Here is an 18,019-nt window from a genome sequence, read left to right on the forward strand (position 1 = left end):
GGAACTGGGCATGCAAAAGATGTATGAACTAGCCTGGGCAACATAGCAAGATCCCATTTCTGCTGAAATTTTAGAAATTAGCCAGGCATGATGACACATACTTGTAGTCCCAGCTACTCAGGAGAGTGAGGCAGGAGAATTGCTCGAGCCCAGGAGGTTAAGGCTGCTGTGAGCTATGATTGCACCAGTGCACCTTAGCCTGGGCAACAGAATCAGACCCTCTCTCTTTCCCTTTTTTTTTTCTTTTTAGCGACAGGGTTTCACCATGTTGGCCAGGCTGGTCTCGAACTCCTGACCTCAGGTGATCCACTCGCTTCAGCCTCCCAAAGTACTGTGATTACAGGCGTGAGCCACTGTGCCCGGCCCCTCTCTCTTTAAATATATATATAGATACACACATCCTGAGGGCACAGCACCTCAGAAAGGAAAGGGGGAAGCAGGGGGAGTGAGCAGGGAGGATCGTCAAGCTGTAATGCCAGCCCCACAGGAAGGCTCTTGCATTAGAGAAGTCCCACTCTGCTCCGAAATGGCAACTGCCTCTGAACCCCAGCTGTCACTGGCTGGAGCCTGCCTAGGAGATCGTGTCCTGGCTGGTAAACTGAGGTGGACCTCAAAGGAGCCAACTGCCAACTGTCAGAGGCTGTCGGCTCTCTCCGAATGCCTCGCAGCAGGACCAAAAGTCTTTTTTTAAAAATTTTCTGAAATGAAGTCTCACTCTGTCTCCAGGCTGGAGTGCAGTGGCGCAATCTGAGCTCACTGCAACCTCCACCTCCCGGGTTCAAGCGATTCCCCTGCCTCAGCCTCCCGAGAAGCTGGGACTACAGGCACGCGCCACCACACCCGGCTAATTTTGTGTGTTTTTAGTAGAGACCATGGTTTCACTGTGTTGGCCAGGATGGTCTCAATCTCCTGACCTCGTGATCCACCTGCCTCGGCCTCCTAAAGTGCTGGGATTACAGGCGTGAGCCACCGCACCCGGCATTTTTTTTTAAACTTCGGAGACAGGGTCTCGCTCTGTTACCCAGGGTGGAGTGCAGCAGCACGATCACAGCTCACTGCAGCCTCGACCTCCCCGGGCTCAGGCAATCCTCCCACCTCAGCCTCCCAAGTAGCTGGGACCACAGGCACACCACCACCATGCTGGGCTAATTTTTGTATTTTTTTGCAGAGGCCAGGTGCAGTGGCTTACACCTTTAATACCAGCTTTTTGGGGGACCACTTGAGATCAGGAGTTTGAGACCAGCCTGGCCAACATGGCAAAACACCGTCTTTACTAAAAATACAAAAATTAGCTGGGATTGGTAGCACATGCCTGTAGTCCCAGCTACTCGGGAAGCTGAGGCAGGAGAATTGCTTGAACCCAGGAGGCAGAGGTTGCAGTGAGCCGAGATTAAGCCACTGCACTCCAGGCTGAGTAACAGTGAAACTCCGTCTCAAAAAAAAAAAAAAAATACTTAGCCGGGCATGGTGGTGTCTACCTGTAGTCTCAGCTGCTCGGGAGACGGAGGCAGGAGAATCGCTTGAACCTGAGAAACGGAGGCTGCAGTGAGCTGAGATTGCACCACTGCACTCCAGCCTGGGCGACAGAACAAGACTCTGTCTCAAAAAAAAAAAAGTATTTTTGTGTAGAAACAGAGTCTTGCTCTATTGCCCAGGCTGGTCTCAAACTCCTGGGCCCAAGTGATTCTCCCACCCTGGCCTCCCAAAGCACTGGGATTAGAGGGACGGGACGTGCCGCCACACCCAGGCAACAGGTTTTTTCTTGAAGGGGGATGTGAGCTGCCTGTCTCTGTGGCCGCCACTCCCATACCTATATGAATAATAATCCTTTTGAAATAATATCTTCCATTTACTGAGACCTTCCTCTGTGCCAGGCCGCACTGATGTGTGTGAATTCATTTGCTCTCACAGCCACCCCATAAGGCATGCACTTGTTTTAACCCTCATTTTATAGGAGAGAAAACTGGGATTCAGAGAAGGGATTCTGCTTCTCAGGTTCAAGCGATTCTCCTGCCTCAGCCTCCCGAGTAGCTGAGACTACAGGTAGACATCACCATGCCCAGCTAAGTATTTTTTATTTTTTTGAGATGGAGTTTCACTTTGTTACCCAGCTTGGAGTTCAGTGGCGTGATCTCGGCTCACTGCAACCTCCGCCTCCTGGGTTCAAGCGATTCTCCTGCCTCAGCTTCCCGAGTAGCTGGGACTACAGGCATGTGCTACCAATCCCGGCTAATTTTTGTATTTTTAGTAAAGACGGTGTTTTGCCATGTTGGCCAGGCTGGTCTCAAACTCCTGACCTCAAGTGGTCCCCCAAAAAGCTGGTATTAAAGGTGTAAGACACTTGCCCAGAGTCACACAGCTGGTAAGTGGCTGAACTGGGATTCAAACCCAGACAATTAGACAGGGCCCCATTTACAGATGAAGACACTAGCCCACTAGTACCTGACTGTTGACTGTCACCTCACTGGCACCCCTGTGACCTTCCTTCCTACACCCCACCTTCCCAGACCCCCATCCTCCCACACAGGGCAGATGCTGATCTCCACACTCCCCCCACCGAATCACCCCTGTTTGACCAAGGCAGCTGGCAGGGGCGGTGGGGTGGGGGGGTGTGGCAAGGGTGTCCAGTCTCCCTGGCCTGCCAAGAGAGGATGTCGCAATCCTCTGACTCAGCGTCCTGCGTGCAGACCCAGCAAGAGGCAGAAAGGGGAAGATTAAGTCTTGGCTTAGGCCCCAGATAGGCTGATTCTGCTCAATGCCAGGAGCTCCTGCAGCTGCCAAGGCTCCAGGGTGGGGAGGAACCAGGAGGTGCAGGCCATGCTCCAGGAAGCTGGCCCGCATTCACCCCGGGGGTGGAGCAGAGCAGCCTCAGGGAGCGGAGCCCTGTGGACTTCCAGCCCGGGGCCCAGACTGGAGACAGCCTGACCTTGGGCACAGCCCTCCCCATCCGGACCAGAGTCTCTGCTTCCCTCTGTCTGAAGAATTAACTTGCTCTCCCTGAGCCTCCCTGGAGGTTCTAGTGGTAGTTCCTCCTCAAGGAACCCTTAAGCCTAACTCCATTTTTTTTTTCTTTTTTGTTTCAGACAGTGTCTCGCTCTGTTGCCCAGGCTGGAGCACAGTGGCACGATCTCAGCTCACTGCAACCTCCGCCTCCCGAGTTCAAGCGATTCTCCTTCCTCAGCCTCCCAAGTAACTGGGATTACAAGGGGCCTGTCACCACATCCAGCTAAGTTTTGTATTTTTAGTAGAGACGAGGTTTCTCCATGTTGCCCAGGCTGGTTTCGAACTCCTGACCTCAGGTGATCCCCCCTCCTCAGCCTCTCAAAGCGCTGGGATTACAGGCATGAGCCACTGTGCCCAGCCACTTAAGTCTAACGCTATTCCCTCCTGCTGCAATGCCATCCTCTCTCCACCCACAGAGAGGCAGCAGAGAAGACTCCAGGGTTTGGATCTCCATGGGAAAGGCACATGACTTTCCCCTCTCCATGCCTCAGTTTCCCCATCTAAACCAAAACTGCCTGGGGAGAAGGGGTCTAGAATCAAGCTGGAAGGGTGTGCCTGCAGTCTCCGAGATTTATGACTGCTTTTCCCAGGTCAGAAGCGTGCTGGGGTCACAGGGACCTGCCTTGAAATCAGCTCTCCCTAGTTCCTCACCGTGTGACCCGGGCAGCGAGTTCACTTCTCTGTGCCTGTTTCCTCCTCTAGAAAATGGGGATTTCAGCTGAATTTCCTTACAAGGTGTTGAGAGGATTAAGTGGGCCAATTTTTGTTGGAGCTCAGCTCCTCTGCGAGTAGAAAAGGGTGAGGAGGAGGCCCTGGCCTCGTGGATGGGGCTAGGGTGAAGGCCAGCAGTGTGGAGTCAGACATAAACTTTATTCATTCATTTATTCCACAGGATTTGATTTAACCTGCTCAGTAAGCCTGTGAAACAGAATCTGTTATCATGCTGTTATTATCATCACTGTTCTTTTGGGACTGAGTCTCACTCTGTCGCCCAGCCTGGAGTTCAGTAACATGATCATAGCTCACTGCAGCCTCACACTCTTGGGTTCAAGCCATCCTCCCACCTCAGCCTCCCAAGTAGCTAGAACTACAGATGCTCCCTAAGCCCAGATAATTTTTAAAAATTTTTGTAGAGACAGGGATTCACCTTGTGGCCCAAACTGTTCTTGAACTCCTGGTGTCAAGGACTCCCTCCTTTGCCTTGGCCTCCCAAAGTGTTGTGACTACAGGAACACACCCCATGCCCGGCCACATTCCCCATTATTAAAGTCACAAAGGGCCGGGCACGGTGGCTCATGCCTATAATCTCAGCACTTTGGGAGACCAAGGCAGGTGGATCACTTGAAGTCAGGAGGTCGAGACCAGTTTGTTGGCCAAACTGGCGAAAGCCAGTCTTCACTACACATACAAAACTTAGCTGGGCGTGGTGGCGCACGTCTGCAGTCCCAGCTACTCGGGAGGCTGAGGCAAGGAGAAACACTTGAACCAGGGAGTTTTTATACAAAAATCATAAAAATAAAGTCACAAGGAAGGCACAGAGAGGGAAAGCCACCTGCCTAAGGTCACACAGCTAGTACATGGAAGAGCCGGGCTCAGCATGTTGAATCCTCTTTTCCCCAATGAAGCAGGTCCTGCTATTAAAAACATAGGATATTTGATGATGACAATAATAACATATAACATTATTTTATTTTGTTTTATTTTATTTTATTTGAGGAGTCTCACTCTGTCGCCCAGGCTGGAGTGCAGTGGCATCAACGATCTTGGCTCACCGCAACCTCCGTCTCCTAGGTTCAAGCGATTCTCCTGCCTCAGCCTCCCGAGTAGCTGGGACTACAGGCGCGTGCCACCACAGCCAGCTAATTTTTGTATTTTTAGTAGAGATGGGGTTTCACCATGTTGGTCAGGCTGGTCTCGAACTCTTGACCTCATGATCTTCCCACCTCCACCTCCCAAAGTGCTGGGATTACAAGCATGAGCCACTGCGCCCAGTCTATAATGTTATATTATTATTACTGTAATAAAACTAATAGCAACTAAATTGCATTGAGAGATTTCTATACATCAGGCCCCATAGGACAGAGTCATATTTTCTTGATGTGGTTCACTCTACAGATCAGGACTGAGGCTCCATGAGGGTAAGTAATTGCCCAGAAGTCACAAAGCTAATGAGCAGGAGACAGGATTTGCACCCAGGCCTCAGTTCAAAGCAAAATAGGACAAGGAGGCCAGGTGTGGTGGCTCACACCTGTAATACCAGCACTTTGGGAGGCCGAGGGGGGAGGATCGCTTGACCCTGAAGTTCAAGACCAGCCTGGACAACACAGCCCCCTCTCTACAATTTTTTTTTTAATTAGCTAGATGTCATGGCACATGCCTGTAGTCCCAGCTACTTGGGAGGTTAAGGCAGAAGCATCACTTGAGCCCAGGAGTTCAAGGCTACAGTGAGCTATGATCCCACCACTACACTTCAGCCTGGGAGACAGCCAGATCTTGTCTCAAAAAAAAGCAGGACTAGACCCAATAATTGAGCCAGATGGGAACTTAGGGCCTGCCCAGTCCTATTCTCTCCTCTTAGAAAGAGAAATTGAGACCCCTGAGAGCAAGAAAGCTGCCTCAAGCCTACAGACTTCCAGATGGAATTTCATTTCCCTCTCAGGGCCTTGCAGGTAAATTCCTGGCCTTTCCTCCCCCAGGATGGGTGGGGGAAAGAAGCAGCAGCGGGGAGATCTGAACAGGTACATATGGCAGCCTGCTTGAGGGGAAAGTGGTTAGACACCAAGCAGAACTTCCGGGCCTCCTCTGGGAAGTTTCTGAGACCCATCCAGGGGCTGCCCCTGCCAGTGGGGGCCCTCCAGAGCACAAGGCTCAGAGAGGGGAGACCCTAGTCCTTTCCACCTGGGGTGCAAGGAGCAGGGGGGAGGGGGGGCCATCCTGGTTCCGCATCCTCCATTCCCGACACTGGAGGGAGGCCGCTGTGGGAGCTGGGACTTTCCTGAAAGCAGAAGATTCTGGGAAATTAGAGACAGCTGCAGGGCGGGGCTGCCTCCCGGCCTCCCTTCCTTCCCTCCCCTTGGTCCCTGCTGGCTCTGGAGGCACGCCTCTCTTCCCCTCCACCCCACTAGCTCCTCCTCCCCTTGACCATGCCCTCCACCCTCAGACCCTCATATCTCTTCCCCCATACCTCTTTCTCCTCCCTCAGATCTGGCCTCTACTCTCAGACTCTCTCCAAATCTGCTTCCCTCAGACCCCTGTTTCCCTCCAACTCTCTCCTCCTCCCTCAGAGCTGTGTCTCCTCACTTAGTGCTTCCCAGACTTCTTCAGACTGTGCCCTCTCCCTCAGATACTCTCCTCTCCACAGGCCCTCAGCTCCTCCATCAGATCCTCACCTCCTCCCTCAGACCCTCACCTCCTCCCTCAGACCCTCACCTTCTCCTTAGACCCTCACCTCCTCCCTCAGACCCTCACCTCCTCCCTCAGACCCTCACCTTCTTCTTCAGACCCTCACCTCCTCCCTTACTTATCTCCTCCTTCAGACCCTCACCTCCTCCATCTGGCCCTGTCCTCCTCCTTCAGACTCTCTCCCCTCCTCCCACTAAATCGTCTATTTCTCTCTCAGACCTGTCTTCCTTCTTCAGATCCTCCTCCTTCAGACCCTTTATCCCTCATCCAACCTCAGAGAACCATCGGCACCCTCTCTCCCGGCCCTTTGAAGCCCCCACTGGACCCAGCACGTCTTCTCCCCTCTTCGGTCTTGCTAGGTTGGAACCACTGCCCCACCTGCCCCGGGGATGCCAGGAGTGGGGCACGCTTGGGTGTCCTTCCAACCCTACCTCTGAGGGGCCCCACCCTGAGCCTCACCCCTCCACCCCTCAGCTTTCCTTTCTGCAGTGGAGTAGTGCCCACACCCCTCTCCTGTGTCTGAGGGTCCCCAGAGGTGGAGTTGGGTGGGCAGGGAACACAGCACACAGCCTGTCCAACCCAATTCCTCCCCCTCTTCCCTTGCTGTGGCCCGCACAACACCAGCAGACAGGGGTTGCCATTGGTCCCATTTTCCAGAAGAACAAACTGAGTCTCAAGATGGGGGATGGCTTGTCTGAGGTCCCACCAGAAGCACGGGGTGGAGGTGGAATTTGAACACAGGTCTGTGCTAGGGATGTTTCACCATGAGGAGTATACAGGAGATCCAGAGAGAAGCAGGAAGGATCAGGGAGGGAAGGGGTGAGGCTTCTCCCTGCAGCCACTTCTCACATCCTGGGTTAACGATCCACTCAGGTGGGGCCCGAGTCGGGCCAAAGTCCCTTCCCGGGGCCCCAACACCCATTTTCAAGGTCTCAGGGGCCACAGAGGCAGCGTCAGAGATGGGGAGACAGACAGAGGGCGGGGCGGGAGGCAGCCGGGGGAGGCCAGGTGAGTTTCAAAGACAGAAGGAGACCCAGGGAGAGAACCGGGGCAACGCTGCTTGCCCTCTGGGCAGGTCCGGGCTGCAGCCCCCATACCCCGCCCTCTGTATCCCCAAAGCCTCCCTTTCCGCCTCCTGTGACTCAGTGACCCGGACTCAACCCCAGCGGCTGCCCCGCCCCTAGGGAAATCCGGGAAAGCCCCGGACCTTCGGGGCCCCACCCCGGGGCGGGGAGAGGGAGAGGAGGGGAGGGGAGGAGACCGGGAAGAAGCCCGCCTCCCCCCTCCTTCCCTCCCAGCTCCAGCCTGAGTCATGCCCCCAACCGGCCCGGCCTGTTCCCCACCCACCAACCCCCTTCGAGGTGGGAGGAGGTAGGGGGGAGTCAAACTTCCCCCCTCTGCTCCAGCAGCCCGGCCTCGGTCGCTCTGACTCTGGCCTGGTGTCTGCGTCTCTTGCTATCTCCCTCTCTCTCAATATCTCTGCGTCTATCTCCAGATCTCTTTCTCTCTGTGCAGCTAGGATTTTCTGAGCACCCCTGTGCCCCGCGGGCCCCTGCTGGGTGCAGGGCCCCACCGCGGGCAGAGACACAATCAGTGGAGCGCTCCCCACCCCCACCCCCACCCCACCCCCAGCAACGTTAGACCCACAGCTGATGAGGCACGTGGAGTGGCAGAGATGGAAGAGGGGAAGGAGAGGAATCGTTCCTGGGCGCCTGCCGAGTGCCAGTCCCTGCCCCGGGTGTGTCTCTTCACTCCCATTAAGGAGGAAACGGCTCAGAGAGGGGAAGTGTTTGACCAAGGTTACCTAGCGAGGAAGTGGAACCAATGGAATCGGGATTCGAACCCGCGTCCCAGAGATGCCAAGGCCTCCTGAGAGGCAGAGAAGCAGACAGCAACCGAGAGACAGAGAGATGGTGAGAGACACAAAGAGACAAAAGAGAGTCAGAGACAGAGCACACACACAGAGACAAACGCGGGGGTGCAGAGACAAACACCTACTCAGGAGAACCAGAGAGACAACCGCAGACTCAGAGACAGAGAGACTGAGAGATAGGGCCAGAAAGGCAAAAACAGAGGCAGAGAGACTGAGAGCTGCCCTAAGCAGCAGGGGTGGGGACCCCAACCCCCGACCCCGCCTCCTCTCCCCCACCCTGCCTTTCCTCCCCCTCCCGCGCCGAGGCCTGGCTGCCCCGGACGCCACTGGCCGGGAGGGGGCGAGCGGGGCGCGGCGCGGGCGGGGCGCACGGCGGGCTGCAGCGCAGGACGGCGGGAGCAGCGGCAGGTCCAGGAAACCCCTGGGGCGTACGGGTGGCCCCGGGGGGGCCGGGGGCGGGGAGGCGGGCGGCCGGCACCGCCCCGGCCGACAAAAGTCCCTTCAGTTCAGCCGGCTGCAGGGGAAGTCCCGGCGCCCGGCGAAACCACCCTCCGGTGCAGCCAAGCCGAGCCGCGCTCCGGCCGCCGTCCCCGGCGGCCCCATGCCCCGATGCCCCGCGGGGGCCATGGACGAGGGGCCCGTGGACCTGCGCACCCGGCCCAAGGCCGCCGGACTCCCGGGCGCTGCGCTGCCTCTCCGCAAGCGCCCGCTGCGCGAGCCCTCCCCGGAGCCTGCTGCTCCCCGCGGCGCTGCGGGCCCTGCCGTCCCCCCGGACCCTCTGCGCGGCGGCTGCGACCTGCCCGCGGTCCCCGGGCCCCTCCACGGCCTGGCCCGGCCAGAGGCGCTTTACTACCCGGGTGAGTGGTCCCCGAGGGTCCGGGCCGGGTGGGGGCCACACAGAGCATAGGGTCACCAGAGTCAGGAGACAGAGCTCGGGACACCAACCGATGTCTCTCGGGGGACTTAGGGGACAAGAGAATATAACCCAGGTCTCAGGGAGACAGATAGGAGATCATCAGGAAGCTGTGCCTTGGGACACAGATATGAGGGTCCCAGGGATCTGGGGATTTGGGGACCCTGGGGGACAGAGCCCAGGGGCCGAGTGACATGAGGGGGCCAGGGACAGTGCCCAGTAGTACAGATATGGGGGTGTCAGGGAATCAAAGGACACAGCCTGGTGTCCTAGGGACAAAAAATTACAAGCTCTTAAGCCAGATATGTAGGGTTATGAAGAAACTGAACTGGGCTGGAGAAACTGGGGTTCCTGGTACCCTGATATTAGAATCAAACGGTAGCAGATTGGGGTTCTAAGGAGACAGATACTGAGGATCTCAGGATGTCGCAATCTCAGGAACCAAGATATTTGGAGACATGGGCATTATGAGAACAGAGACAGGGTTCTGATCACCCCAATATCTGGGATCACAGGATCCAAGGAAATGAACCAGAGCTCCAGGGACCCACATACCAGGGGGTCTTGAGGAGCCAGGGGAACAGAGACCGGGGTTCTGGGTACCCAGGTGTGTGGGGCTACAAGTGATCAGGATCCTATTTGGGGTTCAAGGTCAGGTGGCTGTGAGGGTATCAGGGGACTGAGGAGCCTAAGAGTGGGTAATTCTCAGACTCGATAATTTAGAGCCAGGATGAGAGATTCAGGGGTCTCCAGACAGAAAGCCGCAGGGCCCCAAGGCCGGGTATTGGAGATATCGGGACCTGGAGACTTGGGAGTTCAGGGACAGAGGGCACACAAGGATCAGCAGATGATGGAGAAGGCCACCCACTCTTCTCTCCATCTCATCTCCATCCCTGAGCTCAAGGAAGGGGTGTCCCCTACCACAGCTGTAGCCACGTCACCATCCCCAATTGACCCCCAAAGCTGCAGAGAGCTCTTCTCCAGAGCCCCAGAACTTGACATAGTTTCTGCACCTTCCACCCCATCAGCGCAACAGCTGGAGAGCCTCAAGCTGTATGTGTCAGTTCTGCCACGGCCTCCCAGCTTTTCCCATTCACAGAGTGAGAACACAGGCCTCAGTTTTCCCTGTCTGTGTGATAGGTTGGTATGGATTTGCCTGCTGCCGTGCATGGTCCCCCTACCCTTTTTTTTTTTTTTTTTTTTGAGGTAGAGTTTTGCTCTCTCACTCAGGCTGGAGTGCATTGGTATGATCTCGGCTCACTGCAACCTCCGCCTCCCAGGGGCCAGTGATTCTTGTGCCTCAGCCTCTGAGTAGCTGGAATTATAGGTGTGCACCACCACGCCTGGCTAATTTTTGTATTTTTAGTACAGACCGGGTTTTGCCATATTGCGCAGGCTGGTCTTGAACTCCTGACCTCAGGTGATCTACCCGCCTCGGCCTCCCAAAGTGCTGGGATTACAGGCGTGAACCACCAGGCCTGGCTGGCCGTGGCCCCTTTTGATGGTTTGATCTAAAATGAACCATGCATAGTGGTGGGTATCTGTAATCCCAGCTACTCAGGAGGCTGAAGCAGGAGAATCGCTTGAACGTGGGAGGCAGAGGTTGTAGTGAGGCAAGATCTCGCCGCTGCACTCCAGCCTTTGAACAGGCTTCTGGTGCCACCTCTTCTCTCCTTCCACTCTCCCAAACCCACTCTCCATGCATCCCACACCCTGTCCCCAGCTCTTCATCTGTCCCTCACCACCCTCAGCCACAAAATCACTCCACAGGCAGGCCCTGGGCTCCCCCGCTAGGTGAGGATGGGTGCTCCCTCTGTCCTTAAGGGACCCTTTGTCTGGTTGGAGTCTGGGGTCAGAAGATAAGTGACAATGAGGGTGACCAGCCCTGAAGGGAGAGGAAGCTGCCGGAGCCCAGGGGAAGGATGTGGAAGGGAGTTTGTTCTAGGCCCTGAGGACCCCATATGGGATGCAAAACGGCCCCGGGAGAAAGGGCAGGTGACACCGCAGAAGCAAAGACCTGGAAGTGGGGACAGGGTTGAGGGTCTGTGGGCGTGGTCTCACTCATGTCCCTTCTCTGTCCCCATTGTCTAGGACCCTTACTGCCCCTCTACCCTGCCCCGACCATGGGCTCCCCGTTTCCTCTGGTGAACCTGCCTACACCCCTGTACCCCATGATGTGCTCCATGGAACATCCCCTTTCTGCTGACATCGCCATGGCTACCCGTGCAGATGAGGATGGAGACACGTGAGTGACAGCCACCTATTATGGGGAGGGGACCGTGGGGAGGCCAGCCCTCCATAACAGGGCCACTCAGCTCCTGAGTCAGAACTCAGTCTCCACCGCAGGCTATGTGACCTCGAATAAGGCCCTTCCCCCTCTCTGAGCCTCAGTTTCTTCCTCTGGAGAATGGGCACCTTGAGAGCACTTACCTCCTAGGACATTATTTTTATTTGGGTGGTTTTGTTTTGTTTTGTTTTTTGCTTGAAACAGGTCTCATTATGTTGCCCAGGCTGGAGTGCAGTGGCACAATCTCGGCTCACTGCAGCCTCCACCTCCCGTGTTCAAGCAAGTCTTGTGCCTCAGCCTCCCGAGTAGCTGAGACTATAGGCACCCACCATCAAGCCTGACTAATTTTTGTATTTTTTGGCAGAGATGGGGTTTCACCATGCTGGCCAGGCTGGTCTTGAACTCCTGACCTCAGGTGATCCACTCGCCTCAGCCTCCCAAAGTGCTGGGATTACAGGCGAGAGCCACCATGCCCCCCCCAGAACACTATTTTTGGAACAATGGTCTTCAGATTTTTTATCACAATCTAAAAACAAGAAAGACAGTTCATTGATTAACTTACTGTATAAATTATACATGTGAAGCTCCTATCACTGGACCTGGCATAAATGTTGAGTGTTTGTTAATATTATTATTGCTTTATCTCAAACCCAGCACACACACTTGATAAACTTGAAATTAAAATTGCACAAAATGGGCTGGGTGCACCTGTAATTCTAGCACTTTGGGAGGCTGAGCCATAAGTGATCTGCCTAATCACTTGAGATCAGGAGTTTGAGACCAGCCTGGCCAACATGATGAAACCCAGTCTCTACTAAAAATATAAAACTTAGCCAGGCATGGTGGCACATGCCTGTAGTCCCAGCCACCTGGAGGCTGAGGCAGGAGAATCGCTGGAATCCAGCAGGCGAAGTCTGCAGTGAGCCAAGATCTCACCACTGCATTCCAGCCTGGGCAACAGAGTGAGACTCTGTCTCAAAAAAATAAATGCACAAAATGAAACAATACTCAGCCTTACTATGCAGAATCTACTTTGACATTTTCTTTTTTTCTTTTTCTTTTTCTTTTTTTTTTCTGAGACAGGGTCTCAATCTGTCACTCAGGCTGGAGCGCAGTGGTGCAATCATAGCTCACCGCAGCCTCGACCTCTTGGGCCCAAGTGATCCTCCTGCCTCAGCCTCCTGAGTAGCTGGGACCACAGCCACTCCCCCTACACCTGGCTAATTTTTGTTTTTTTGTTTTTGTAGAAACATGGGGGTCTTGCTATGTTGCCCAGACTAGTCTCAAACTCCTGGGCTCAAGTGATCCTCCCACCTCTGCCTCCCAGCGTGCTGGGATTACAGGTGTGAGCCACCGAGCCCGGCTTTACAGCTTTACTTTGCCATTTTCTATTCTAGTCGACTTCATTGTTTCATGCTCACAGCCCACTACATTAATTTGACAATCCCCTAAACTGATTTCACAACCCCCGTGGTTTATCACCTGCAGTTTGAAGAATACATTTGTGAGGCTGCTGAGAAATCCCTCATGGGAGGGTTTAGTCTGTGCCTAGCACATAGTAAGCACTCGATACAACTGATCATCGTGATTCTTATTATTCTATTGACCTGGGTTTGCATCTCAGCGTGGCCACTTTCTCCTCCCTCTGTGCCTCAGTTTCCCTCTCTGAAAAAACAGGAACCATCATGTGTGAGGGTCTGGGGCAGGGGGGAAGAAATGACGCAATTTATACAAAGCGCTTATGTGAGAATTCGTTTGGGGACTGGAAACCACAGGTAGAGATGAACAGAGAAAGAGCAGGGGGCTGCTCTGCCACTGGGCCACTGAGTGACTTCACGTTCCTGAGCCTGCTTCCCTATTTGGAAACTGGGTCTCATCATAGCACCTATTACAATTAGGATTCAGTGAGATCTTGTATGCATTTATTCATACGGTGCACAGGGCAGGGCTGGGCAAACAGTAAACGCTCAATGCATGGAAATGGGTCGTGTTTGAGCAGAGCTCCCCGGGTGGTTGGTTGCAGGTCATCCTGAGAGCCCAAGCTGGAGAAAGTGCCCGAGATTATAAAGAGCTAATAAAACCTAGTTCCTTCCCTAGTTCTGGGTATCTCTGGGGGGTCATCTATGAAACGGGCTTAATTAGTCTGCAGGGGTGAGCTGTCCACGTCGCTGAAAAGCAGGCTGCGAGCTAGAGGCCACCCGGTCCACCAGTCTCCAGCCCCGGGCCCTCCCCCCACCCTCCCTCCCCGACTCTCCGACTCTCCCCCTAGGCAAACACTTCTGCCTCAGCTGCCTGCTGGGGGAAATCCCTTCCCGCAGAACTTGACCGCAACCCAGCTGCTCTGCCACCCCCACGTCAGCACCCGTCACTCACTCGCAGCCTCCCCCCTCCTGGCGCTTCCTTCCAACCTTAACCCCTTCCGCTGGGGCTGAGACTTTACCGGAACGGGCAGCGGCCCGGCCCCAGCCTGCGCCACCGGCCCCACTTGACACTTGCGGGGGAGGGCAGTGGGGGCGAGGAGGGCGGGGGACGCTAAGTCTGGGTCCCCGCAGAAGCCAAAAGGTTGGGAGACTGGACTTCCATCTCACAAGGGAGTACCAGCCTTGGGGCATTTGGACTCCCAAGAGGTCAGGGACTGGGCAGCTAGAAACCTGGGGAGGGGGCGGGGTGACGGCGGATGTTCTGATTCTCAGAGGGCAGAAGTTGGGGGACTGTATTCCTTAATCTCCGAGGGGATGAGGGGCAGCTTGGCAGCTTGGGGACCTGGCACTCAGAGGGGCCTTAGGGGCAGGACCAGATACAGAAATTTGCAGGGTCTCTGGTTCAAAACTTAAGAATTTCAAAGGCCGGGCGTGGTGGCTCACGCCTGTAATCCAAGCACTTTGGAGGCCAAGGCGGGAGGATCACCTGAGGTCGGGAGTTCAAGACCAGCCTGACCAACATGGTGAAACCCCGTCTTTAAAAATAATAATAATAATAGAAAATAAAAATTTCAAGACAGCGGCAGGACATTCTAAGCACTGTACTGGTGAAACTGATCACGCCAAGGGGCCTGAAAGTCTGTATCCCCAAAGGGACGGGGATTAGGGCACTGTATTTCTTGGTCTCTGAGGGGACAAGGATAGGCAAGGTAGTTTGGGATCCTGGAGCCCCGAAGAACTGGGGAAGTCCTTATTCGCTTAAAAACGAGTTAGGGCTATTTCTAGCTCCCAAGAGATGTTGGGAGTGGATGCCGGGATAAGGGGGACTTGCAGCCAGCTGGAGTCTGAACCCTGAGGGGTGGAGTTCCAGAGGGGCCCCCAGGCTGGAGCACTCGGGATTATGCGCCCCCCGACACACACACACAACTCAAGGGAGCTAGGTCTTCTTGGGCTGGGTTCCCCCTTCCCATGCCCCATTCGAGGATGGAAGTTGGGGTGCCGGGGGTGGCCAGGGTAGATCCCCGGCGAGACAGGCTTCCCTCCCCCGGGAGCAGGAAGCGGAGCCCCGCCCAGCAGACCTGTTACTGGAAGTCCGAGGGCTGGGTCGCCCCTCCCGTCCCCACTTCCTCCAGCCCCGCCCCACCCCCTGCGGCCCGCGCGTTTATGGGAACTCAGGCCTGGTCGGTTTCTCTGAAATCATTCGCTCTTTCTGCCCTTACTTAACCCCGGCCACCCCAAGAGGGACCCAGGCCAGGCGTCCTGGGAAATGCAGAGAAGCAGGGTCCCTTCCCAGGTACCCCGGCCCAGGTCCCGCCCCTCCAGCCACATTTTCTTTTTACACTTGGCTTTCACGGATTAGGAGCGGGGTTCAGCAGTTCACCTGCGCGATCTCACCCTGGCTTGTGGGCGCTGTACTTTACATAAGAGAAGGCTGAGGCTTCGAAAGGCCCCCATGGCTTCGCCCTAGCACGCAGGGAGGCTAGGAGGGGTTTTGGCCCAATCTGCAACTCTGGCCCCAGGATTTCTGCACTTCCGTCAGAATCACCTGGGAGGCTGGCTTAAACTGGATTCTAGAGACACATTTCACAAGAGAGGCGGGTGGTGGTGAGAAAGGAATTACTTAGTAAACAGACTAAGAACGTGCAGGCCGGGCGAAGTGGCACACGCCTGTAATCCCAGCACTTTGGGAGGCTGAGGCAGGTGAATCACAAGGTCAAGATATTGAGACCATCCTGGCCAACACGGTGAAACCCCATCTCTACTAAAAATACAAAAATTAGCTGGGCATGGTGATGAGCGCCTGTAATCCCAGCTACTCAGGAGGCTGAGGCAGGAAAATCGCTTGAACCCAGGAGGCAGAAGTTGCAGGGAGCCGAGATCATGCCACTGCACTCCAGCCTGGCAACAGTACAAGACTCCATCTCAAAAAAAAAAAAAAGATCATGCAGCCCACCTCTGGCCCTCCACTCTGTCCCTCAGCCCCTGCAAACACATACAGGCATGCTCGCGCACACACACACAGAACCAGTCTCCGAATAGTTGTTCCAGGTTGGGGTCTTTGGAAACTGAGCAGGAAGTTTATTGGAAACGCTCTCCGTCAACACCTGTGGGATGAAGGAAGCCCATCTGGGCAGAGGGAGGTGGTGAGCTGCTGTGTCGTCTCCACACGGCCTCAGCCGTCCCACAGAGAATACTGAAGCTGGAGTGGCCTTCAACATTGAGGCCAGAAGGCAAGGCCTTCTTTGCTGACATTAACCAGTGACTGGATTCCATTGGAGGGCAGCCGCCCTTGATCCACATGGGGCGTGGCCTTGGGTGAGCAGCTCTCTTCAGCTGAGGGCAATTCCCAAATTGTCTGAAAGCTGACAATCTTCCCAGAAGCTAAGGGAGTGAGTCCTTCAGTCTGGAAGGGGGTTCTGGTCTGTAGAGCCTGCCTCGCCATCGCAGTTTGTCCTCACCTCCCTATTTTTATTTTATTTTATTTATTTTTTTGAGATGAAGTCTTGCTCTGTTGCCCAAGCAGGAGTGCAGTGGCATGATCTTGGCACATTTCAACCTCTGCCTCCTGGGTTCAAGCGATTCTCCTGCCTCAGCCTCCTGAGTAGCTGGGACTACCAGTGCAAGCCACCATACCTGGCTAATTTTGTATTTTTAGTAGACACCAGATTTCACTGTGTTGGCCAGGCTGGTCTCAAACTCCTGACCTCGTGATCCCCCTACCTCGGCCTTCCAAAGTGCTGGGATTACAGGTGTGAGCCACAGCGCCCAGCCTATTTTTTTTTTTTTTTAAGGTGGAGTCTCACTCTGTCACCCAGGCTGGAGTGCAGTGCCACGAACTTGGCTCACTGCAACCTCTTCCCTCCCAGTTTCAAGCGATTCTCCTGCCTCACCCTCCCGAGTAGCTGGGACTACAGGCGCATGCCACTGCATCCGGCTAATTTTTTATTTTTAGTAGAGACAGCGTTTCACCAGTTAGCCAGGCTGGTCTTGAACTCCTGACCTCAGGCGATCTGCCAGCTTTGGCCTCCCAAAGTGCTGGGATTACAGGCATGAGCTACCCCACCCAGCCACCCCCCTTTTAGTCAAAACTTTTGTTCCAAGCTGGGCATGGTCGCTCATGCCTATAATCCAGCACTTTGGGAGGCTGAGGCAGGAGGATCACTTGAACCCAGCAGTTAGAGACCAGCCTGGGCAATATAGTGAGACCCTCTCTCTACAAAAAATCAAAAATAAGCCAGGGTTGGCAGTGCATGCCTATAGTCCCAGCTACTCAGGAGGCTGAGGAGGTGGGTGGATCTTGAGCTTGGGAGGTTAAGCCTGCAGTGAGCCGTGATTGTGACACTGTGCTCAACTTGGGCAACAGAGCAAGACCCCATCTCAAAAAAAAAAAAAAAAAAAAAAAGGTTTTATTCCTCATAGGCAGCCCTTGTGTCTCTTAAGGTTGGAGGCTGATACATAGTCACAACTAGCAGAGACCTTCATAGCATCTAGTTCATCCCCATTCATTTCACAGATGAGAAAACTATGGCCTGGAAAGGGATCGGAACTTGGTTACCAGCTTCACAGATGGCCCAGGTGATCACTAAGATGGATTCATTAATTCAGAGCATGTTAGTGGAGCGTCTGCCCAGCATTAGGCACCATTCCAGGCACTGCCAAGGGCATGATGCAGGCAAAACACGCCTATAATCCCAGCATTTGGGGAGGCCAAGGCAGGCGGATCACCTGAGGTCAGGAGTTCAAGACCAACCTGGCCAACATGGTGAATCCCTATCTCAACTAAAAATAAAAAAATCAGCAGAGCATGGTGGCAGGAGGCCTGTAATCCCAGCTACTCGGGAGGCTGAGGCAGAAGAATCGTTTAAACCTGGAAAGTGGAGCTTGCAGTGAGCCGAGGTTGCAGCATTGCACTCCAGCCTGACAGACAAGAGTGAGACTGAGTCTTAAAAAACAAAAAAACAAAGAAAAAAAAAGGCCTGCCCTGAAGGAGCTGCCATTCTCTGGGGGAGATTCAGACAGACAACAAACTGTGCAATGTGTCAGCTGATGACTGGAGGAAAAGAAGCAGGGGGAGGGGGAGGGAGCAGCTGCTATACCATCTTTTTTTTTTTTTTTTTTTT

General features: G+C 54.6%; 1 protein-coding gene across 1 annotated transcript in view; it reads left to right on the forward strand.

The window, feature by feature from the left end:
• Positions 1-8,680: 8,680 nt before the first annotated feature.
• BCL3 (BCL3 transcription coactivator) overlaps positions 8,681-18,019 on the forward strand; it is a 14,233-nt gene continuing 4,894 nt past the window's right edge. Inside the window, exons 1-2 of the mRNA XM_017502417.2 lie at positions 8,681-9,135; positions 11,283-11,436. Coding sequence (XP_017357906.1) covers positions 8,880-9,135; positions 11,283-11,436 — 410 coding nt within the window. The 5' untranslated portion in view covers positions 8,681-8,879. The remainder of the gene's footprint in view (positions 9,136-11,282; positions 11,437-18,019) is intronic.

The sequence above is a fragment of the Cebus imitator genome, unplaced genomic scaffold (genome assembly GCF_001604975.1).
Source record: "Cebus imitator isolate Cc_AM_T3 unplaced genomic scaffold, Cebus_imitator-1.0 Scaffold296, whole genome shotgun sequence".
NCBI lineage: Eukaryota > Metazoa > Chordata > Mammalia > Primates > Cebidae > Cebus > Cebus imitator.